The sequence below is a fragment of the Euprymna scolopes genome, chromosome 16, assembly GCF_053919585.1.
Source record: "Euprymna scolopes isolate OS-2025 chromosome 16, ASM5391958v1, whole genome shotgun sequence".
Taxonomy (NCBI): domain Eukaryota; kingdom Metazoa; phylum Mollusca; class Cephalopoda; order Sepiida; family Sepiolidae; genus Euprymna; species Euprymna scolopes.
This window is the reverse complement of record NC_136497.1, coordinates 51,338,092-51,361,086: the sequence shown is the minus strand read 5'-3', so window position 1 is coordinate 51,361,086 and position 22,995 is coordinate 51,338,092. Positions and strand designations below refer to the sequence as shown.

The 22,995-nt window shown below is 33.8% G+C and overlaps 1 protein-coding gene across 1 annotated transcript in view; it reads left to right on the top strand.

The window, feature by feature from the left end:
* LOC145295952 (myosin regulatory light chain 12A-like) overlaps nt 1-22,995 on the top strand; it is an 88,629-nt gene that overhangs the window by 56,519 nt on the left and 9,115 nt on the right. The window contains exon 2 of the mRNA XM_080141841.1: nt 13,971-14,084. Within this exon, the coding sequence (XP_079997967.1) occupies nt 13,983-14,084 (102 nt within the window). The 5' untranslated portion in view covers nt 13,971-13,982. The remainder of the gene's footprint in view (nt 1-13,970; nt 14,085-22,995) is intronic.

Below are 22,995 nucleotides of genomic sequence, written 5' to 3'. Positions count from 1 at the left end.
TGAGTAGTTTCATGCCCTCTACTTCCTGTTCTTATCACTAGTTGTGCACACTTTTCTATTCCGAATTGTATTCGGATATCTTGATCTATATCTGATCATATTTATTAGCATCTCTAGTTCTTTTATGTTTCTTGCAAAAAGTTTCAGGGCATCCATATACATTAGGTGGTTCATTCTTTCGTCTATTCCTTAGTATGTCGTTAAGGAGACATCATGGCTATGATGAATAGCAGCAGTGATAGGGAATCTCCTTGGAAGATACCTCCCTGTATTTTTATTTCAGTTATATATTGTCCTCCAGCTGTCAGTTCAAGTCTCCATGTTCTCGTAGCTTTTTTGATCAAATTGATAATATTACCTGGTATTTTGTACATCTTCAAGCACTCTATTATCCATGCTTGAGGGATCCTGTCATACACCTTTCTGTAGTCGATCCATACCATGACTATGTTCTTTTTTCTACTTTTTACCTCCTTCAGGATCTTTTGGCCTCTGTGTTAGTAGATCATGTGTTACTCTTTTTTTGGCATCCTTTGTGTTCCTCAGGAAGTAGTCCATATTTATTAAGAGAGTGATAAATTTGTTCTCTTTTGTTTGTGCTGTTAGGATTTTCCACATGGTTGGTAAGCAGGTTATAAGCCTGTATTTGCTGAGGGTGTTTTCCTTTTCAGTGTCTTTGTGTATGAGTATGGTTCTACCTTTAGTCATCCATTCCGGCATGTCTGCTTCATGGATACATTGTTTTAGGTTTTGAATTAGTCTTTCATATAGTGCTGTTAATATTTGAATCAGTACGCATGTATTCCATCGTGACCTGGTGCTCTCCAGTTTGCCATTTTTCATAGGGTTGTCTTGAGATTTCGTTTCCTGTCTCTTCAATTTATTGTAACTCTTTTCTCATGTCTTTCAGCCATCCAGCAGTTCTATTGTGGTCTTGTTGCTTTTCCCATATATTGCACCAGTAGAGTTTGGTTTCTGTTGGGTCTGGTTGTTCTGTTTTTGTTTGTCCTTCATTTACCTTTTGATAGAATTGACAGTTATAATTATTATTACTTATTATTATAATTATTATTGTTATTATTATTATTATTATTATTATTATTATTGTTACTTATTATTATTATTTATTATTATGTTGTTGTTGAAGCATCATTCACACATTTTTGAACGAATCAGACGATTATTGTTAACATTCATTTCCCATGATATCTTTCTAACTAGAATTCTTTCTAGAAAGACGTCAGGTACTTACGAGGAAGTAAGGTTGAAGGTTGTAAACATTACTAAGTGTAAGTTTTTCTGTGGGACAAACTCAATTCGAACTTGACATCACCTCCCTGTTGTCATTGCTACTATCGTTTCTTTTAAAACCCAAACCATCAACTGAAGAAATATCAACCTATAATTTTAATGACATTTAAACTACAGGCAAATCACATTTTAGCAAATTCTAATCATTTCTAGATCCTGTAGTGAATGCTAAACCCATAACGTAAGTGCTTTAAACTCTATTTGCACACATTTCTTAAACAATTATGTTTTCAGCGCTAGTTTGAATCACTGGTTTTATCTAGGGGAAATAAATAAAAGCTTAATTTTTGCTAATTATCTTCAAAAACTGTATTCATTAATAATTAATTTTCTACCAGATCGTTTTTCGTAATTTTGGGATATTTTAATTACTGTGACATTAAAAATTAGTAGATATTGGTTTTATTTAAAATTCAATATTTTTATTAATGAAAAAAGTTTTTATTTTATTAATTTATTAAATTTTATTAATTTTTATTAATGAATACAGTTTTCAAAGACAATTAGCAAAAATTGAGTTTTTAGTTATCTCCTCTAGATAAAAGCCGTGATTCAAACTAGTGCCATGTTTTCTATTGTTTTTGAGCATTTTGTAGTTTGACTCATGAAGTTCACAAATCAGGGTTGGGCACATATTCACCATTTGGGTGTACTCGTTTTTGGTCTTTTCTTTTCGTTCCAAATGAATTCCTCTTTTACCAATGCAATCGTGCCTACCAAATATTTGCAAGCTCTCTTATTGAAACTTTGGAAATCTGCCAAAGAATATGGTACCATGTGTAAGAAAACTTCCCCACCCACAAATTCCTGACAAAAGAGCAATGAATTAGTCTCTCGTCCTTGACGCTAAATTGTGGAAAAGCCAAGAATGAGGAAATATCACTGTATCGTCTTTGCATTATTTCATCCACACAATCACGTATATATTATGACAAACACCTCCTTGCAATGATCTTTTGGCTAAGAATGAAGTATAGTATCTGTTCTGATACAACAATTAGCCTGTGTGTGTGTGTGTGTGTGTGTGTGTGTGTGTGTGTGTGTGTGTGTGTGTGTGTGTGTGTGTGTGTGTGTGTGTGTGAAGCCTCTTTTGGATAAGTTGAATTTTTTTCCACACTTTGAAGTCTGATCTTGTGGTTAACTCTGCTCTCGTAGGAATGAAAACAAATAGGGACAGTAGATATTCCCCTCTAAGAATGTATGCTAGGAGAATCTATAGTGAAGCAAAAGTTACACAATATCTAACTGCAACTCTAATTTTATATATACAGTGATGATCATATTTATTGGCACGGTAAAATAAAAGTTAAATTTTGTCTAATAAATTCTAAAAAAGGGATTAAATTAAAGAAAATAACAAAGTTGTTATATTCCTAAATACTTAGGAAATAAAGACAAACGTGAGTTACACCGAGTGGTATGTGTAATGGGGTTTATTTATAATACAGAAACGTAAGGCTGCTCGCCTAAGGTAAATAGAAGTACATAGTAACAAGTATGGGGAAGAAAGTCTGATAATCAACACGTAAGACTATCCGTCTTATTGCGACTGCTTGTCTGCCGCTGTCTGCCAAACAGTCCAATATATATATACAGTTTGTAACCGGTGTATAGCCAGTTATGTTCCTTCACAACACCTCCCCCTGAAGCTGAAATCTTCCTGATTTTAGCTTAAATACCTCTTCCTTTTAGGGTCAGGGCTTAATCTCCTGGTAACTTTTCTCTTTCTTGCGCTTTTCCTTCTGGTCAGCGTTACCCGGGGTAAAGGTTTCTGTCCAGCCCGTATGGTCGGTTCAGGCGAAATATTCATTGTTTGCGGTACACACGCTGGTTTTGGTATATCAAAAATATCGCACAATGTTTCCATTGGTGTCTCTTCCACATTTGGAGACAGTCTGGGACGTATTTGATTTCTGTGTCTTTTGCAGACAAAACTTAATCCTTGGATGGTATAGACCATGCTCCCAATCCTTTTTTTGATAATACCTTCAACCCACTGATTTCGTCCATTTTGAAAATTTTTGAAATATACATTTTCACCTGGGGAGAAGCACTTGGTATTAAGGTTTTCTTTTTTGAAAACTTTCTTTTTCTCTGGTAGCAGCCTATCGAAGACAGATCTTATCTTTCTTGCAAACATTAGCTCAGCCGGGGAAGAATTGACATTATTATTAGGATTTGGTGTCACCCTGTAAATTGCTAAAAATGTTTGAATACATTGTTCGTCTGTGTCCGTAGTAAGATTTTTCTTAAGTGCCCTTTTAAACGTATCTACAAATTTTTCGGCCAACCCATTCGATCGTGGATGGTACACAGGTGTTGTCATATGTAGAATATTTAGTGAGTCACAGAATTCTTTGAATTCATGAGCAGTAAATGCTGTTCCATTATCGCTCACTAAGGTTTTTGGCACTCCAAAACGGCTAAAAATTTCATTAAGCGCACTCACAGTGTTTTTTGCTGTTGGATGTCTAAACTTAAATATTTCTGGCCATTTTGAAAAAGAATCTACAATAATCAAGTAAAAATAACCATTTATAGGTCCCGCATAATCAATATGCAGACGTGACCAGGGTAGGTCCGTCTTTGGCCATGGTGTCGTTTTTACTGGAGGATCTCGAGCTGCTAATTGACATCCTCTGCATGTCTTGACACATTTTTCAACTTCCTTGTCCATACCAGGCCAGTACACATATCCTCTCATAAGGGATTTCATTCTCGAAATGCCCGGATGACCTGTATGAAATTCCTTCAGAATTTTCCTCTGTAACGTTAGTGGAATTACGATCCTCTCACCATACATGAGCACATCTTCACAGATGGAAAAAGGCGTTGTTTGATCTACCTTTTTATTTTTTTTTATCCATCCCAATTGATTTTTCATTTTCTTAATGAAAATGTCATTTACTGCCTCTTTTTTTATTTTTTCGAAAGTTACCGGAAGTTCACGTATCATATTACACATTGAACTTGTACATTCACTTTCGTCTTTAAGCGCAGCAATTACCGTTTCTTCGAAACTTTCGCTTCTTTTAGGGATCAACCGTGATAATGCATCTGCGTGTCCTAACTTTTTTGAGGATACATGTTCCATCTTAAACTGATAGTTTAAGAGGGTTACAGCCCATCGCTGTAATCGATTCGCAGTATGTGTGGGAATGCCTTTCTTTGATCCAAATATGGTAAGTAGGGGTTTATGGTCGGTTTGCAAAATAAAAGATCGTCCATGGAGAAATCGATTGTACTTTGTAATTCCAAATATTATCGACAGCGCCTCTTTTTCAATTTGGCTGTAATTTTTCTCCGCTGCAACCAACGTTCTTGAAGCATGGGCGATAGCTTTTGTCCTACCATCCTCATACTTGTGAAGTAATACAGCGCCAACACCGTAATCACTGGCGTCCGTTGCTAGTATTAGTTCCTTTTCTGGATTGAAATGTGCCAATGCTAAGTCTGACAGTAGACATCTTTTGATATTTTGGAAAGCAGATTCACATTCCTTATTCCAGTTCCATTTAACACCCTTTTTCAGTAACTCGTTAAGAGGAGCTCTTAAATTATGTATGTTAGGGATGTAAATTGCATAGTATTGAACTAATCCCAAAAACGATTTTAATTTTGTCACTGAATCTGGAGCAGGCATCTTTTCAATTGCTTCAGTCCTTTGTGGATCCGGTCTTCGACCCTCTTTGTCGATTATTTGACCTAGATATTTAATTTTTTTCATAAAAAAATCGCATTTTTCTGGGCTCAATTTAAAACCAAATTCCTGTATTCTTTTGAATACTTCTTTTACATGCTTCTTATGATCTTGCAAATTTTCACTTTTAATTAGGATATCGTCAAGGTAGGCCATTGAAAATTCCAACCCTGCCAGCATCGTGTCCATAATTTGCTGGAAAATAGCAGGAGCAACCTTTAATCCAAAAGGAAGCCTCTTTAGCTTAAAAATGCCCTTATGAGTATTTATGCCTAAGTATTTGGAGCATTCATCGCTGATCTTAATTTGCAAGTAAGCATCTGAGAGGTCTATCTTAGAAAAAATTTTTCCTCCGTTAAGCTTAGAGAACAGATCTTCTGCGGACGGAAGGGGATAATTATGGTCCAATAGACAGTCATTTAAACCCGTTGAAAAATCTCCACAGACCCTTATTCTGTTATTTTTTTTCTTTACATACACGGTTGGACTTGCCCAATCTGTGTGGTTAACTTTTTCAATGACTTCCAGTTGTTGAAGTCTATCCAACTCTTTTTCGATTGCGTCCATCGCTGAAAAAGGCACATTCCTTTTAGGTTTGAATACTGGAGTGGCATTTTTCTTTAATTCAAATTTTGCCTCTGTCTTAATACAGAGTCCTAGTCCTTCGGCAAAAACATTGGGAAATTCAGTTTTCAAATCCTTCAGGAAGTCTTCCCTTTGGTTTGCTTTTTCTGCAGTTAAAACGTTACAAAACGAATTTATGGGTTTCTCCCATAAATTAAACAGGACAATCCAATCTACCCCAAACAGGCATGTATTCTTTCCTGGTACGACGTACACTTTGGATTTATGAGTCTGGTTAGCGAATGTCACTTTGCATTTTAATTCTCCCTTGAACTCTAATCTTTTGCCGCACACACTTCTCGCCGTCTTTCTGGTTTTCGTTAATTCAGGTCGACCTATCCTTTTCCATATATCTTCATTTATAATACTAATATCTGCACCGCTATCCAGAAGCAATGTAACCAGATGTCCATTTATCCGAACATCAACATATTTCCGTCTTTCGCAGCTTTTTTCTTTATTCATGCGAAGCGTATTTACATTATCGGTCCCTTGTCTTTTCTTCTGGGCACAGTATGTTCCCTTGTGACCTCTGAGACCACATTCATAACATATTTTGTTCCTAAACCAGCAGGTCTTATTGTTGTGTCTTAAACTACCACAACATTTACACTTTAGCTTTGGGTCTTTGTATCCTTTAAGGATCCTGTGTTCTTGGAACCTGGACTTTCTTGTGGTCCCTTGCCTTTTTACTTGCTGCACCTTAAAAATATTTTTCTCTTCAATGCGAGTGTTGTCTTTCTTTATGTTAATCAGACGTTGACACTCTTCAGTGACTTTTTGCAATGTTATGTTAGGATCCGCCTCCATAATTGTTAGGATCCGTGAACGTATATCTTTGTCCCTTGGTGCTGTGAGACCTTGTACAAAGATTAAACATTTAAATTGGTCTGCGGAAATTTCATTCAATTTAAATGATTCGCATAAACAGTTCACAGTGCAAGCATATTCTAGATAGTCTTCAGCTTCTGCCTTCTGAATGTTCAAACATTTGTATCTAGAGTGAAATAGGCTATCCCTTTTATCAAATATTTTCGACAAGGTACTAATTGTTTCCTCGAACGAAACCTCCTCCGGTTTTTTTGGTAGAATTAGATTTGCATACTTGGTGTTTTCATCAGTACCCAGTTTTTGTAGTAGCAGGGTAACTTTTTCCTCATCGGTCCAGTCTAAACATCTTTTCGTAAAAATTGTTTCGTATCTTCTGTAGTATGCAGGGAAAGTAACACCAGTATCCGGGGAGTAACGAAATTCCGTTAGTGAATTTGAAATACCCTCGGCAGAAAAATTAGTCTTCTTCCCGGTCGACGTTAGAATTAGCTTTTCTAAATTCTTTTGCTGTGTCGACATTTGTCGTTGTAGTATGTTTGTTTGTTCTTGTTGTGCCTCTAAAGTTTTTTGTGTTCTTTCTTGTTGTTGTTGCAGCTGTTGCTGTAGCTGTTGTTGTTGAATTTGTTGTTGTTGTTGTTGTTGTTGCGCTAAAAATTGTTGAGTCATTTTTGTCTGTTCCTGGATGCTAAGGGCTAGAGCCTTAGTTAACTCTGCTAATTGTTCCATGTTAGCTTCTAGTACAAAAATGTCTTTTCGAATTCTACACAATAATTCCAAAGAAAAATCGTAAATTTACGTATATCGTAAATTAGTAGCAATATGCAGACACAACACGTTTCAACAAAGTTCATCCATAGTAATTCAACAGGCTTTGTAAAATAATTCTTCTTTTTTTTTTTTTTTTTTTTTTTTTTTCAACAACGTAAGTTCATACACAAAATATTTCTTACTTCCCACGACAAATAGTTCCAATTATTTATATAAAGGCAATAACAAACAATTAATTTTCCAAAAAAAAAAATAAATATATGGCTGCCGTTCCCACGTGGCATAAAATGGTACAATAGTCGTTGTATTTATATTTTTTCTTTCGAAACTCGTAATCCTTTAGTGTAGTTTCGAATTCAACTTGCGACCATTTTTTTTTTTTTTTTTTTTTTACTTGTCAAAATAAATATAAATTCCACTTTACCTTGAACATGTTTCTATAATTTCTTGTGAGTTCTTTACGAAGAAAAATCCGTACTTTTCGCTACTTTAGGTAGGAAAAATTTTTAAATTCATTGACGCACGTGGTCAAAAATCCTTGTGTAGTTTGTTTTTTTCGTAAAACAAAAAATCCTTGCATTGTACACAGTCCTTGGTACGGTAATTTATCTCTGTTAAGAGAAAGAACATCCTTTCGTCGCCATTGTTATATTCCTAAATACTTAGGAAATAAAGACAAACGTGAGTTACACCGAGTGGTATGTGTAATGGGGTTTATTTATAATACAGAAACGTAAGGCTGCTCGCCTAAGGTAAATAGAAGTACATAGTAACAAGTATGGGGAAGAAAGTCTGATAATCAACACGTAAGACTATCCGTCTTACTGCGACTGCTTGTCTGCCGCTGTCTGCCGCTGTCTGCCAAACAGTCCAATATATATATACAGTTTGTAACCGGTGTATAGCCAGTTATGTTCCTTCACAACAAAAGTATATTATGTATTTTTAACTGGCCTTTCCGATGCAGCAATCGGATTTTAGAAAAAATAAATAACAAAGGAACAACAAACATAATTGCAAAAAACCCTTGTTCAAAATTATTGGCACGGCTTTGTTTTTCTTTTAGTATCAGTATAATATCAATCAATTTCCGGTTTACGTGCTTTCTGAACTTTTTTATAGCCATATTATGCTTGTTTAACGCTAATTCAGTGAATAATTTTTTTCAGATAATTTTTAGATAGCGATTTATTTAAACTATTATAAGTGACTAAATTATAATTTTCAATCGCCATGGTTAAAACTAAGGAACACAGCGAAGACGTCAGGAAGCTTGTTGTAGCATGCCATACCAATGGGGAGGGCTATGATAAGATTTCAAAGAAGCTAAACCTTCCCAAATCCACTGTTAGACCCATAATAAACAAGTTCAAATCGCAAGGCCACGTTATGAGTTTAGAGGGTAGAGGGAGAAAAAGGATTCTTTCCCCAAGAGATGAACGGAAAATTGTTCGACAAGTAAAACAAAACCCAAGGATCTCTGTTGGGGAGATTGTTGATGAACAGAGCACCTCTGGAGTGAATGTATCTCGACATACAGTTGGTAGAGTTTTGAAGAGAGCTGGTTTAAAAGCATGTCGTCCGAGAAAGACTCCCTTATTGAAGCCTATGCACCTGAAAGCAAGGCTAGCCTTTGCAAAACGTCATATTGATAAAGATGTTGCATTCTGGAAACATGTTCTATGGACTGACGAAACGAAAATAGAGTTATTTGGCCATAATAAAGTGTCTTATATTTACAGAAAATCTGGCGAAGCTTTCCTGCCTAAGAACACCATACCCACAGTGAAGCACGGTGGAGGCAGTTTGATGTTTTGGGGATCCTTTGCTGCCTCTGGACCAGGGCGACTTGTTAAGGTCACAGGTAGCATAAAAAAGGAAGATTATGTTAAAATATTGGATGAAAACCTGAAAGACTCTGCTAAAGAGCTCTCACTTGGTCGTCGTTGGTGGTTCATGCAAGATAATGACCCAAAGCATTCGGCTAAACTGACTAAGAAATGGCTTGAGGACAATCATATTAATGTTTTGGAGTGGCCATCACAAAGCCCAGACCTTAATCCAATTGAAAATTTATGGAGAACATTAAAATTGAGGGTAATGCAAAGGAAGCCTAAGAATCTTATTCAATTGGAGGATTATTGTCAGGAAGAGTGGGCTAAAATTACTACTGAAGAGTGCAACAACTTGGTTGTAAACTATGAAAAGCGACTGAGGAAGGTAATCAAGGCCAAAGGCTATACAATTGATTATTAAATAAATCGTGCCAATAATTTTGAACAAGGGTTTTTTGCAATTATGTTTGTTGTTCCTTTGTTATTTATTTTTTCTAAAATCCGATTGCTGCATCGGAAAGGCCAGTTAAAAATACATAATATACTTTGTTATTTTCTTTAATTTAATCCCTTTTTTAGAATTTATTAGACAAAATTTAACTTTTATTTTACCGTGCCAATAAATATGATCATCACTGTATATCTATAATATAAAGCTGTGTGTGTGTGTGTGGTCACGAATAGGCTCCTATATGGTTGACTATTTTAAAAAACTGATTACATATAATGATAGAAGATGTATCAAGACACAGGAATGGGTATGTTTGATCTGGTAGAACAGTGGTTAAAATTGTGGGGTCTGCGTTCGCGCCTGGTCCACAAAGTATGGAAATAAAAAAATTTTAAATTAAAAAAAAAACATTTACAAGTGTTTCTGATATAGATGTACATAAGAATACTTTGATAAGTATGTTTTAACTTAAATAGAGATGGTATAATAAAATTGTGGGGTCTGCGTTTGCGCCTGGCCTCCATAGAATGGAAATAGGCACAAACTTTAATAAAGACTTTTCATATCTATCTGTGTAAGTATACTTTGATAATTATGTTTCTGTTTGAAGAAATATGGTATAATAAAATTATGGGGTGTTCGTTTGCACCTGACCTCCATAGAATGAAAATATGTCACAAAGTTTAACAAGGTTTTTTAATATAGATCCACAGAATATTGTGATAAGTGTTTCAGTGTGAACAGGTATGGTATAATAAATTATGGGGTTTATCTATTTTTTTTTTACTTTCATCATATTTTGGTTTGGTTTTCATACTCCCAAATTCAACCCAAATTTACAACCCTTCCTTTTCATAACCTATCATACTTTCATAAATCAGAGTCCATTTTCTGTAGGTTTTGAACCCAGTCAACGACGGGTACTTTTGCTAGTATATATTAGTGCATATATATATATATATATATATATATATATATATATATATATATATATGCGTGTGTGTCTATGTGTTTTTTATTATTAAAGTGATATGATATCTTGTATGTATATACAAAACCCACTGATAATTACCTGTTAGATTGAAACATGGTCGGTTCTGTGTAGCTTACTTGCCACAAATACAGTCTCATACTAGGTGTGTGTGTGTGTGTGTTTGTGTATATATATATATATATATTGTATTTTGTGTACAGAAAGTTGTTAGATGAGACATCAGAGATGAGTATTGGCTGAAGAGAGCTTGATATGGATATCTTAAACGGTCCTAATTATCGGATTTGAAACCGACGGTACCAATGACTTGTCTCATCTAACAACTTTCTGTACACAAAATACAAAATATAAATATGCTCTTATTTTCGGATTTTCCTTTTAATTGGGCACTCTGCTGGATTTCTTAAAAGATCTAGGTAATTTGCATATTCTTTTAAACATTCATTTTAATTAATTTCCTATTAGTTTTTTTCGGTTTTCTTATGGGATGATCGTCTTTAGTTAACAATTACGTGTAATTATATTCATGCAGATATTCTACATGATTTATACTTGCGTAATATTTGCATAAAAAAGTTATAGTAAACACAAACCTCTTTCTATATATATTTATGCATGCGTATATATTTTTGTTTAAAAAATTTTGCCTACCAAACTCCTGTAAGTTTTTGGTTTACAAACATGAAACATAATATATAGGATATTTGAACACATGCAAAACTTTATATTTGGGTTTTAGCTGGGAAAAACCGGTGCAAAATTGTGAAAATTAAAGAAATGAAACTTGCCAGGTGATGATCAAACAACGGCATTATGAATATGCATGCATAACGTAATAGCTATTGGTTCATGTTTTAATTTTTAGCCTTACAGCAAATGTGTCTTCATAGCTCAGGCATTAATGTCAAAGGAGAAAGTAAATTGTAAGCTAAACGTTTTGGTTTTGATTCTCAATGGTGGCGCACGAGTCATTTTTTTTTTTTTTTTAACTTTTTAAATTATTACTATATATTGGGTCCAATATAATCTATAAATATAAAAGCAAAAATGTATGTATGTATGTGTGTGTTCGCTTTTTCTGTGTGTCTACAAAAGGCTTTTTTCAGAGAAGCGGTCACTCGCTTCAAAATTTTTAAAAACTTTTTATATCACATATAAATCGTAATATCTCACAGTTAACAAGGAAGCTCGCCTGTCTATTTAATTTGCTCGATTTTGGGAAGATAAAGTTTCAACATTTGTCGCTCGCCGCATGTGGGTTAGTCTTTTTCCTATAACATCTTGGAAAAATGAAACTAAAAAAAGCGTTCTGCAGTAAATGAAATACTATCCCGCAGTCAAACTTGACCTCATTAAAACGGGCACCTACCAAATCCAAGTAATTAAAATTCAATCATGTTTCCGTTAGCATCTCACGGTGGGGCAATGGTTAACGTCGCACGTTTTTTTTTTTTTTCACACTTTAATTTACAACTTTGCCTCAAGGGTTCGGGTTCGATCCTCATACTTACTTTTTTTTTTAACCCCCCCCCCCAGTTCCACACACACACCTCCAAACACCCGGCCAACGCCGGGTACCCCTCGCTAGTCTATATATATAAAAGAGAAAATGTATGTATGTATGTGTGTTCGCTTTTTCTGTATGTCTACAAAAGGCTTTTTTCGACATGATTCTCGGTTGGCTCGCTCCTTCTTAAAACCTTTTATATGCTGTCTAAATAATAATATCTACGACTAAGGAAATCTGGTCGCAGCTATCTTTTATTTACCCGACTTTTACAAGTTATTTTCGAGATATTTTTTGATCGCCGCGTAGCAGGGAAAACAGAAACTGGTTTCCAGCGCAAAACTAGATCAAACATCAGGCGACTTTCTCGCACCTGCTAATTTTACTTTATAAACGTCAACTTAACGCAATTATCAATTCATCTATTTCCGTGGTCGAGATGATTAGGTCGCAGGGTTTTTTCCCATTTCCTTTCCACCTCTGTGTCAAAGGTTCAGGGTTTAAGCCTACCTTTCTACTAAAACTTTTTTTTTCTTTTACACCTCCAAACACCCGGCCAACGATTTTTTCTTTTTAACAGGGTTGTTTTGATCTAAACCCCCCACACACACACACACACCTCCAAACACCCGGGCAACGCTGGGTACCCCCGCTAGTGTAATAATAAATACAAACTCTGCATGAATCAAAATACCATATTTAAGCATATTTTACAACTGGGCAATACCGGGCAGCTTGCTAGTACTATATATAAATAATGTATGCATGTGTGTCTATATAGATATGTAAATATTGAATTGGCGAATAAGTTTCTGTTGTTGTTTTTTTAAAAGTGGTTGGTATCCAGCAGGTAATGGATATGTTTGCTAAATAATACACAAGGGTCATTCGAATAGTAAAGCCTCCTATTTTTTAAACTCTAAAAGTTGAAGATGGAAGTGGTACCATTAAAACAAGCAACCTTTTAGAGTCTCACACTGTCAATATCTTTAACAGAGAGATGAAACTTTCAGGTCATGGATGCATAAATTCAGTCATTATAACAATGCATTTTGCAGTACCCTTTGATCCATTCGAGCAGAATAAAAATAGGAGGCATTACTTTTGGAATGCCCCTCATATATATATATATATATATATATATATATATATATATATATATATATATATATATATATATATGTGTGTGTGTGTGTGTTTGTTCACATATTTAAATTTCCATCTGTTGGGACATTTATAGCGAAAGGGTGAGATTTTGCTGTTAGTCTTCAGCAGCATTATAATATTTTAGACTTCCTATTCCACCTATTTCTAATTTTTATAATATAACTGAGCAACGATTAGGTGGATATTCAACATAAAGCCAGAACAGATGTGGAACATTAGCTCAGGCACTCTACTTAAGAAACTGGCCATCCCAAAACTTGATGGCTCAGAAATGCTGAAAGCAACACAAGGAGTATATCAGCACTTGGAGAAATCTAAGACAGCAAAAAGAAATCCGGATATTCTAAGAAGACATAGAAAGAAACCATCAGGCAAGACCATAAACATTGGCAAATGGACACATTCAATCCCTACAACTGTGATCACTGGAGACTTAGCAGAAATACAGCCAGATACCATCGAACCCTTTGTCAAAAGAAACATAGATGATAAATTTAGAGAGTAGGTGCGTGAGCTACGTGGACTCTTGAAAAAATAAAAATGCGTCCAGTTAGAAAGTTTAATGAAAAACCTGATTTTAAACAATATAGTGTAAATAATAAATTAAATAGTAATAGTACAATTTATTTTCATTAGAAGAATTACAATGTTCATTTATATCTTTTACAAAAACAAAGCCCATTATTTTTTAATGTCTCCAAAATATTCTATTTTAATCATGTGACCGTTTTTGAATATGTGTTTATTTCTTAATAACATTTTTTTCCCTTTTGTTTCCTTAGAAATCAGTCAAAATGTCTACCAAGAAAAGCCGAAAGGGAAAACGTACTCGAACACAGCGTTACACATCAAATGTGTTCGCTATGTTCAACCAGGCTCAGATTCAAGAATTTAAGGTATGTGACAAAATACGAAAAGGCCGTAAACAAACTTGCACAGTTTTTTGATTTCCATCCAATAAATCGCAACCATCAATGCATTTCTATTTATTACACAAAATAAAACATTTTTATTATACTGATTGGCATTTTAAAAAAAGCAGGTAATAATCCATATTAGTGTTAGGATGATTAATCAAAATCAGGAAAATCAGAACTTTTTAGGGTATCGGAATCAGTATTGAAAAATATGTGCTTAATTTTTTATTTCAAAAATGATTCTTTTATTTTTTTTTTAAACTTTCATTGCTAGTACTAATGATAAAATGATAAATATTTATTGTTTTTAAACTACTAATAAAGCTAAAATCTATATATCACAATTAGGGTTATGACAATAGAATATTCTTTTCATTGTTTTGATCTTCGAGTATATATCCGACACAGACACGGTTAATCAACCGAGAACCACATCACTCTATATAAAGGATATAAGAGATACAGTCGAGAGTAAAAACAATGAAAAGAATATGCTGTTGTCCTAGCCCTAATCATAATAACAAATTTAGGTAAAAATGGAACTAGAAGAAACGTCACAAGTAAAAATGGCACAGGCATAAGCACGAATGGATAAATAGTAAAAATGGCACATGAAAATTTCACAATAAGTTTATCAAATCACTATTTTTGATCAATTACGAGGAAAACATTGGAAAAAAATAATTATAAAAATCTATTTCTGTAATGTATGCTCCCCCCTTCCCTCCTGCAGTATATTTTTACTTTTGAGAAAATATTTGCATACATTACAAGGGATTTTACAATAATATGAAGATTAACAAAAAACAACTCTATAACTATTTAGAAATATAAAAGAATCGGAAGTAGTAATTGTATCAGAATCGAGAATTAGGACAGAATTGGTAATTGTATTGGAATCTGGAAAATTTGGAAATCGTCCCATCACTAATCTGTATATTCATCTGATGTTTTTTTTTTAATTTATTTTTAGTTGCAATTGACTCCTTTACATAGATCTATCTGATGAAACATTTAACATAATTTGATTCGTATATTCTCGTATTTGTATCTTCTGTGAGACTCTATGGTGCAAAAAGATATAACCAATTGCGATCAAGTAGCTAGATCTTCTTGAGTTCAAATATGTTTGTAGCTTGTCTTGATACCAGTGATTATTTTATTGTATAAATCAGTGTTTAAACTTCTGCATAGAGTTCATGAAGATTATTAAATTTATTTATCTCCACACTAACGTACTGTACTTGTAATAACCCTTATCCCTGAGTGGCTTCCGGGCCTTGATAAGTGGTGACCACCTTGTAAAAAAAAAAAAAAGATTGTTCCTCAGGATTGTTTGGTCTGCATGAAGTTCTCTGCATTGATCGCTGCTGACCTGTAAGATTGCAGGTTTTTACCATTGATACCAAAAATAACCAGGCTCAGTGGGTGCATGCAAAATCGGGGAAGGGTTGACACAAAATACACAAAGAAATGGTACAAAATCAACATTGCCACTCTCACTTTAATGATTTGTGGTTCCCTGTCTGAGACGTTTTTGCTTGCCACATGCAGGAGCAGAGATGATCAGAGGATGATAGATGCTGATACCAACTCCTCCAGGATTTTCACCAGACCACTTGAAAAAAAAAAAAAAGAACAACAATATTCACCCTAGACGGGTTGAACTAGCTTCCTCCAAAGGAGAAAGTGTCAAGAGAATATTAATTCCACAAACGGTCTCCAGTTACATGTATATCCCAGTCCAGGGATATGAGTCCTTGTAAGGAGATGTTGACATTCTGCTACATACAGCGCCTAGTATTTCCAAATGGTCACCCATCTAGTATTGACCAGATTCAATGTTACTTAACTTTAATGATTTAACAAGAACTGGTGTGTTAACGTGATTATGCTGTATGTAGAGCATTGTTAGATGGGTTGCTGCCCTATACCAAACTTGTCCGTCCTGGGTGATTCTGTCTGGAACTCTGGTTCCTGACAGAATAGCTCTGATGCAAGCATGGTTAGGAAGGGTTGGACTTCAGGAAGAATAAGTGTTAGCTGTTAATGCATCACATATGCATTCAATTCCCAATAGTTCATCACAAGATGCCTGTATCACTATAATCAGCATACACAACTCCTTGCGTGAAGCCAATTCTTTTTTTTTTTTTACTCTTATTCGCCTCAAACAAGGCATATTGTCACTTGGACGTAAAGAGCTATTATTTGGGACCATGTCTATAGGGAAATTATATAGGTAGTTGAGCTGTGAGATGTCTGTTAAATTACATTTATGTCAGTACAGTCAGAGAAGCGAGAGACTGAGAGGGAATGCTAGAGTTTAGTGGTACTCCTATTAGAGTACAAGGTTTTCTGGCATCTAGGGACCTCTACAGGGAAAGGATAGGATTTTGCTACTTGGGTTAGTCAAGAGTATTTACGCTGAGGGGACACATGTGCTACAAGTTCTTCAGAACGCATTCTATTAAAATACTTGTAAAACAAGCACAGGAGTGCAACATTGTAGTGATGGGACAGAGGTTGGAGATTGGTTGATAGTGCTGGACCTATTAGGTTGGAGACTCTTTTTTAGACTCTGTTAAGTGAGAGAGACTAGTGGTAAATGTACAAATCCAGTTATTCCCAAATGGTCACCCATGAGATATTGGCAAAGCTCATTGCTGCTTAACCGGTGATCTGGTGAAAACCAGTGTGAATGTGATTATGCTGTATATTAATATTATTCATTCAAGTGGTGTCACATACACACACACATACACACACACACTATATATATATATATATATATATATATATATATATATATATATATATATACACACACACACACTTATTTCATGTATACACATATAACATTATTCAATTCAAGTGGTTTGCTGCCTGGTATAGGTATTGATGAATCTCCACCTTTGAGGCATTCATGAATTCATTGTTGCTCATCATTCAGAACCTCATTCACGCTGTTTCTCAAAAGTGTTTCATGTATTGCCATAGCTATCTTGGCAGTTTCACAGACAGTAGGTTTCAATTTCTTTCCGTCCAAGCAATACTCATACTGGGCGGTTGTCCTGACCATTGTACTCAAAGGAATCTTCTGCCCAACAGAACAAGATATGAAACCATGAACAGAATTATTTCTGATTGTTTCCATATTTTATAATTCACCTGCTTTCCATTAACCTGGTCGGGGTGCTGAAGTGGGTTCTTGATCTTGCCCAAGGGTTACCCACAAACTAGCAGAGGAAAGGAGGCGCCTTACTTTTTTTTGGGGGGGGGGAGCAATAGTGCTGTCCCACCACTCTATACAGTGTGTAAGTATTTCCAAATGGTCACCCATCTGGTACTGGCCAATCTTATCGTTGCTTAACTTTATTGATTTGGTGAGAACCAGTGTGTCAACATGATTATGTCATATATAGCAGAGTTAGGTAGGATAAAATAGGAATAAATAAAAATCAGTTTAGCCATTATCAAGTTACGTAGTGTTTTCCAATATTATGTTTTTCAAAAGAATGAGAAGAATTTGAAAGAAACCAGATTTCTGCTAAATTTGAATGTACAGTGAAAACGTCTTTGATTACATACTCAAACATTCAGATTTTTCATCTAATATCAACTTATGCATCTTCCTTCCTTTGTACGACCTATCCATGTATTTCATTTCAAATGCCAGTAGAGAATGTATATGTAACCTGTTAAAATAAAGAAACAACTTCCCCAGTAGACATTTTTTCAGCGAATTCAATCAAGTAAAGCAGCTGCTTTCTGCTATTACCTGTCATCCTCATCAACCCTATTCTCACCCCACACCCATCCACATGTTCAGACGTTTTATTAGATCTATGCGGTCCCTGCCAATCAACACACTGTTTTCCCTGGATGTTTCTATCTTTGTAGTTACAAACAAAATAGAAAGGAACTGATAAAAGACTTCTTTTTTTTTCTTTTTTTTCCTTTTTTGAGTGATTGCTTATCAAGGCCAACAACCACTTGAGGATAAAGTTGTTGAGATGAATGGATTGTCCGTTTAATAATGTAGAATATGTAAGAGAAGTGCAGATAATAAATGATTATTTATAAGGACAGATTATGACAAATCTCTAATCTAATATGTACTCCACTGTCTACCAAGCTCAAATCCCTATCCCATGTTGCATCTCTGCAGCACTTTTATAAAATGCATTCAGATACTCTTACTGCACTTGTACCACTTCAACATAAACCCAACCCGACTAGGAGCAAAATCCCACCCCTTCATTGTAGAGGTCTTCAGATGCTGGCATTTTTTCTTCTTGTCATAAAGTGACCTTTTGTAAGATGTAAGACAAATATGAAGAAATAAATTGGATGAAAACGATTTTTTAGATCAACAATACTAATTATTTATTACATAAATATACAGCTGAAAAAAAAAATAACAGTGAAATAAGGATGTATTTAATTGTAGTCAATGAACGAACGTTTTTTTTTCCATTCTCAGCTAGTGAATATAAGGGTGGATAACTCTGCACTCCAAATTGCTGTTTTGATCAAGGGAGATAACAGAAGGCAAAGAATTATTCCCTTTTAAACACTATTTTCTTTAGATGGAGTCTGTTCAACCTAACACTTCCTTTTTCAATTTTGTGCTATTATTTATTTATTTTTTGTGTGGCCCTGTGAACAAAATACTTGTGAGGAATATCGAAAAGATTCAATTCCTCTATCCAGTCTAAACCAAACAAATTTAAATAAAGATTATTTGAGAGAGCATATTCCAGAAAATTTTGTTTCTTTAAAGGGTACATTGCAATTTACTCACCTGTCAGCTAAATTGTGTTGCCTGATGCACTTTGAACTATATGATGCATTTTTATTAATGCTAGCTTTCCAATATGTGGAGCATAAAATAAGGTTAAAGTCTGAAACTGTCGAACTGAAAATGAGCTGGGCTGCTATTTAAGAGAACAGTAATAAATTTTCTGAGAGTTTCAAATTCAACTTTGAATGTCACAAACACAGAATTTGATTTTCTTTCAGTTTTTTTTGTTTTTTTTTTCTTGAATTTTGGTGTGTGTGTGTGTGTGTGTTGGATATTGTGTTTTTCTGAGGATTACAAAATCTTTCATTGTATCCATAAATGAACTATTCCTGACACTTATAATTCTTAAATAAACAAACACATTAAAAATGAATGTCACCTCAACAAGCACTTGAAGGGTTTTCCTCATTGGAGGTTTATTAGCCTTTGCTTCGACTGTTTGTTGTGAATGAGTTACTGGATCATTGTAATATCATTGTATCATGTTTAATGCTTAATAAATGCTGGAACTCAATAGTAAGAGTTTTTTACTGTGATTGTTTTATCCTGATCCAGTTTTGAAAATAAACGCATAGGAATGCGGAGATTTATGTCCTGCAATGAATATCAAACATCTAAACTGGTCCTCTGTAACGGATAGTTTCACATTCATAAATTACAAGATCAGCAAAAGTAATTTGGTTGTCACCATTGTTCTTTGTCAGATTTAGGCAATTATAACGGATGCTGAAAAGTGATTGCTGAATGCTAAAAATGCAAGCTATTACACTGTTTTAGAGCAGTTAACAAAAAAAAATTATTTTGCTTCTTGTAGATATAAATTCTGTGCGTTTATTCATTTTCTTTTTCTTTTTTTTTTTTTTTAGAGAGGAGAGGGAAGATATACTTTTTAAACATTTATGCATAGTTTTATAGTTAGTGGTAAAAAAATTTTGTGAACATCCCTAAAAAGTAAAAATGGCAGAAAAATACTGATAATTTTATCTAGAATATATATACAAAATTGATCTCTCACTCTAAATTCTTAAAAAAAATTTTTTCTTTTTGCTAAGTTTTTCAAGGTGTTCACATATAAGCACCTAAAAAATGAATATCTCAATTTTGGGGAGTCATTTTGCTACAAATTTATCTCTACTTATATATAAAAGGCACTTTGTGTGTCTGTCTATAAGTTTGTTCCTATGGACTCCGAAATGGATCAACTGATTTATTTTTAATTTCACACAAATGTATTTTATATGTCTGAGAGTGTTCTCCATAGGTTTTGTATTGGAATGCCTCTGATAAGTATTGAAAATCGAAAATAAATATGATTAAAGAAGGAACAGTTCAATTTTGAGCAAAGTTAACACCCTTATAGAGCCTAAGATCATAAGTGTATTTGAGAAGTTTTATCACAGCACAAGCATAATATATATATATATATATATATATATATATATATATATATATATATATATATCACCGCACAAGCATGTAGGTTCTTTGATAAGACAGAGATGCATTTGAAATGAATGTTTCTGTTTAGAGCATAATTGAACAATGATACTTGATTTTTACATTTTAAACTTTAATTCAAGACATTATATAAACATAATTTTATAAAACCAACAGTAGGTTCTCTACAGTGCAATCCAGACTACAATGTATTGTGAACTAAGTCACTTCAGAGAGGTATGTGAAATTTCCTCCTGGTGTACCACTGTGTGTCCCTGAGTAAAGCAGTTAATCAATTAATTTGATTAGAAAATGGGCGATTGGACCAATTTCAGTGACAAAAGTAGTGGAAGTATTAGCCATTCATTGAACGTCAATTCTCCCTGCTAGTTCTTATTATTATTATTATTATTATTATTATTATTATTATTATTATCTGTATCTTTTTTTTTTTTTTACAGTAAAACAAACCGATCTACTTCATATCTGTTACATTGACAGTAGTAATAATCAATCAAATCTTTTTAATTAGGATAAAAAAATATGAACATTCTTTGATAGAGGGAAAGCATAGAATAATTATAACACCTCCAACACTCCTCGTTAAGAATGGTTTGCCAAATAGTACTTTTATTATTTAGATACTCATTCTTAACATGGAGAACAGGCTTTGTTAACTATCTTATTCCTACATCATCTTATTTTGCATACCAATCGTCGACTTATTAATTATTTATGAAAAAATTCAAATAGCATTTGGTTAACTAACAATGAATTAATACAAATTGGCTTTGTTTTAAAAGAGAAATAAATCTAGTTGTTTCACAATTTTTAATCAATTATTTGAAAAAAACATTTGAAAAAAAATTTTTTTAAGATCTACTTGTGTAATAGAACGTGTATTTTTTAAATTTGCAAAAATATGTGATCATTATAGAGGGGGTTTTACAGTATTTCAAAATTTTTAAAAAAGCAACAAATTTTGGAAACGTCCCATCACTAAGATACATATTAGGAATTATTTAAGTCATTTACCAAATATTATTGCTGTATTTTCCTTATCAGAGTTATGTCAATGGCGCATGTAATATAAGTTTCATAATTTATGAATTAAATTTTTTATATAGTAATAGGTGATATTTGATGTATTCAAAACATCGTCAATAGATTTTAGAATATTTAAACACAGTTTCTGAAAATAAATAACTCATACATTTCTTTTTGTTATAGATACTTTTCTTAAATATTTAACTTTATTGAAGTTTTAAATTATATTTTATGAAAAACAAATTCTTTTTTCAATTTTCTTATCATCAGGAGTCATTAATCTTAATTTGCTTTTCAAGAAAAATCGCCACCACCACCACCAAATTTTCCATTAAAAAAATGCAGAAAATTTTCAAGATTATCTTAGAGAATCATTTTAAGAAACAAAAAAAGAAGCTTTTACAGGATAAAACAAGTAATCCATAAAATCGATTGAAATTTTCAATTATTTTCTGGCAAAGATCACAATGATAATTTTCAATTTGGTAGTATTGCTATTTATGTCTACCTTGGGAAATTCATTCAATTCATTCAAGATTAAATATAATATAAAATAGATATAAATAGATGTAATAAGAAGTTAAATCATGGTTATAGGTGTGCAGCATGTGAGTTTAGAATATTACATCATCAGGATTATTTACTAATACATTTGGGAAAGATTTTAATTTATATTTTCTCCCTTTAATTGTGAAATAGTAGGATAGACTAAATCGGCAAGCCTTGGCAGAACACTTACTCAACAAAATGGCAAACTGACATGACTCACTCAGTATATCTCTGATTTTGACCAACAAAGAGGTCAGTTTCATTCAGTCAATCATTTTCTATGGCTGCAAAATATGACCAATGAGGATGGGTGATCAGCAAAAATTGGAAGTTTTTGACAATACCTACATCATATGTTGAATTTCCAGCTGGTCGGCCATGTTTTAACAGCTATTCTCTGCCAACACCTCAATCTAAAGTCCATCTGTCTTTATGGCTTGGGCATGAAGCTCATTACTCACAATGAGAATTAATTTGTAATGTAATCCTCCCTACTTCTTGGTGTCCAGCTGAGGACTAGAACAACAATCATCAAGGAGGACTTAGCTCTAAGATCCACGTGTGGTTGACCTTTGATTGTGGAATTGTGATTAATTAGCTATCTTGTGAGACATTGCTCATGGCCGTCATGCATAGTGACCATATTTTGAGGTTTGCAGGTCAGGGAAAAATAAATGGCTAAGCCTGACCAGAGTGAATGCAGTTGCAATACAACTCCCCATTGGCCACTTAGCTTTTAAAGTTGTTATCACTGTCGAAAAGTAGACAAATAGATACCAGATTTTATCGAAATGTGACATTTCTTAAAAACATCTGATATTGAAAGAAAATAATATTCATGCTTTTCTCTTGTTGGGCATTTTTATATTTCAAAAATCTTTGTCTTTTTTAATATTCAATTTTTACTAGAAGTTTCTATTTCAATGATGTAGAAATCTCCAATAATGTACATGCATATATATTTGTTATTAGGTTTTGGAACAGGAGTGCAAGTGTTCGGAAGGAGTCAGTAAATCAAACTCAAAATAATGCTAGGAGTTAGGGTCACAT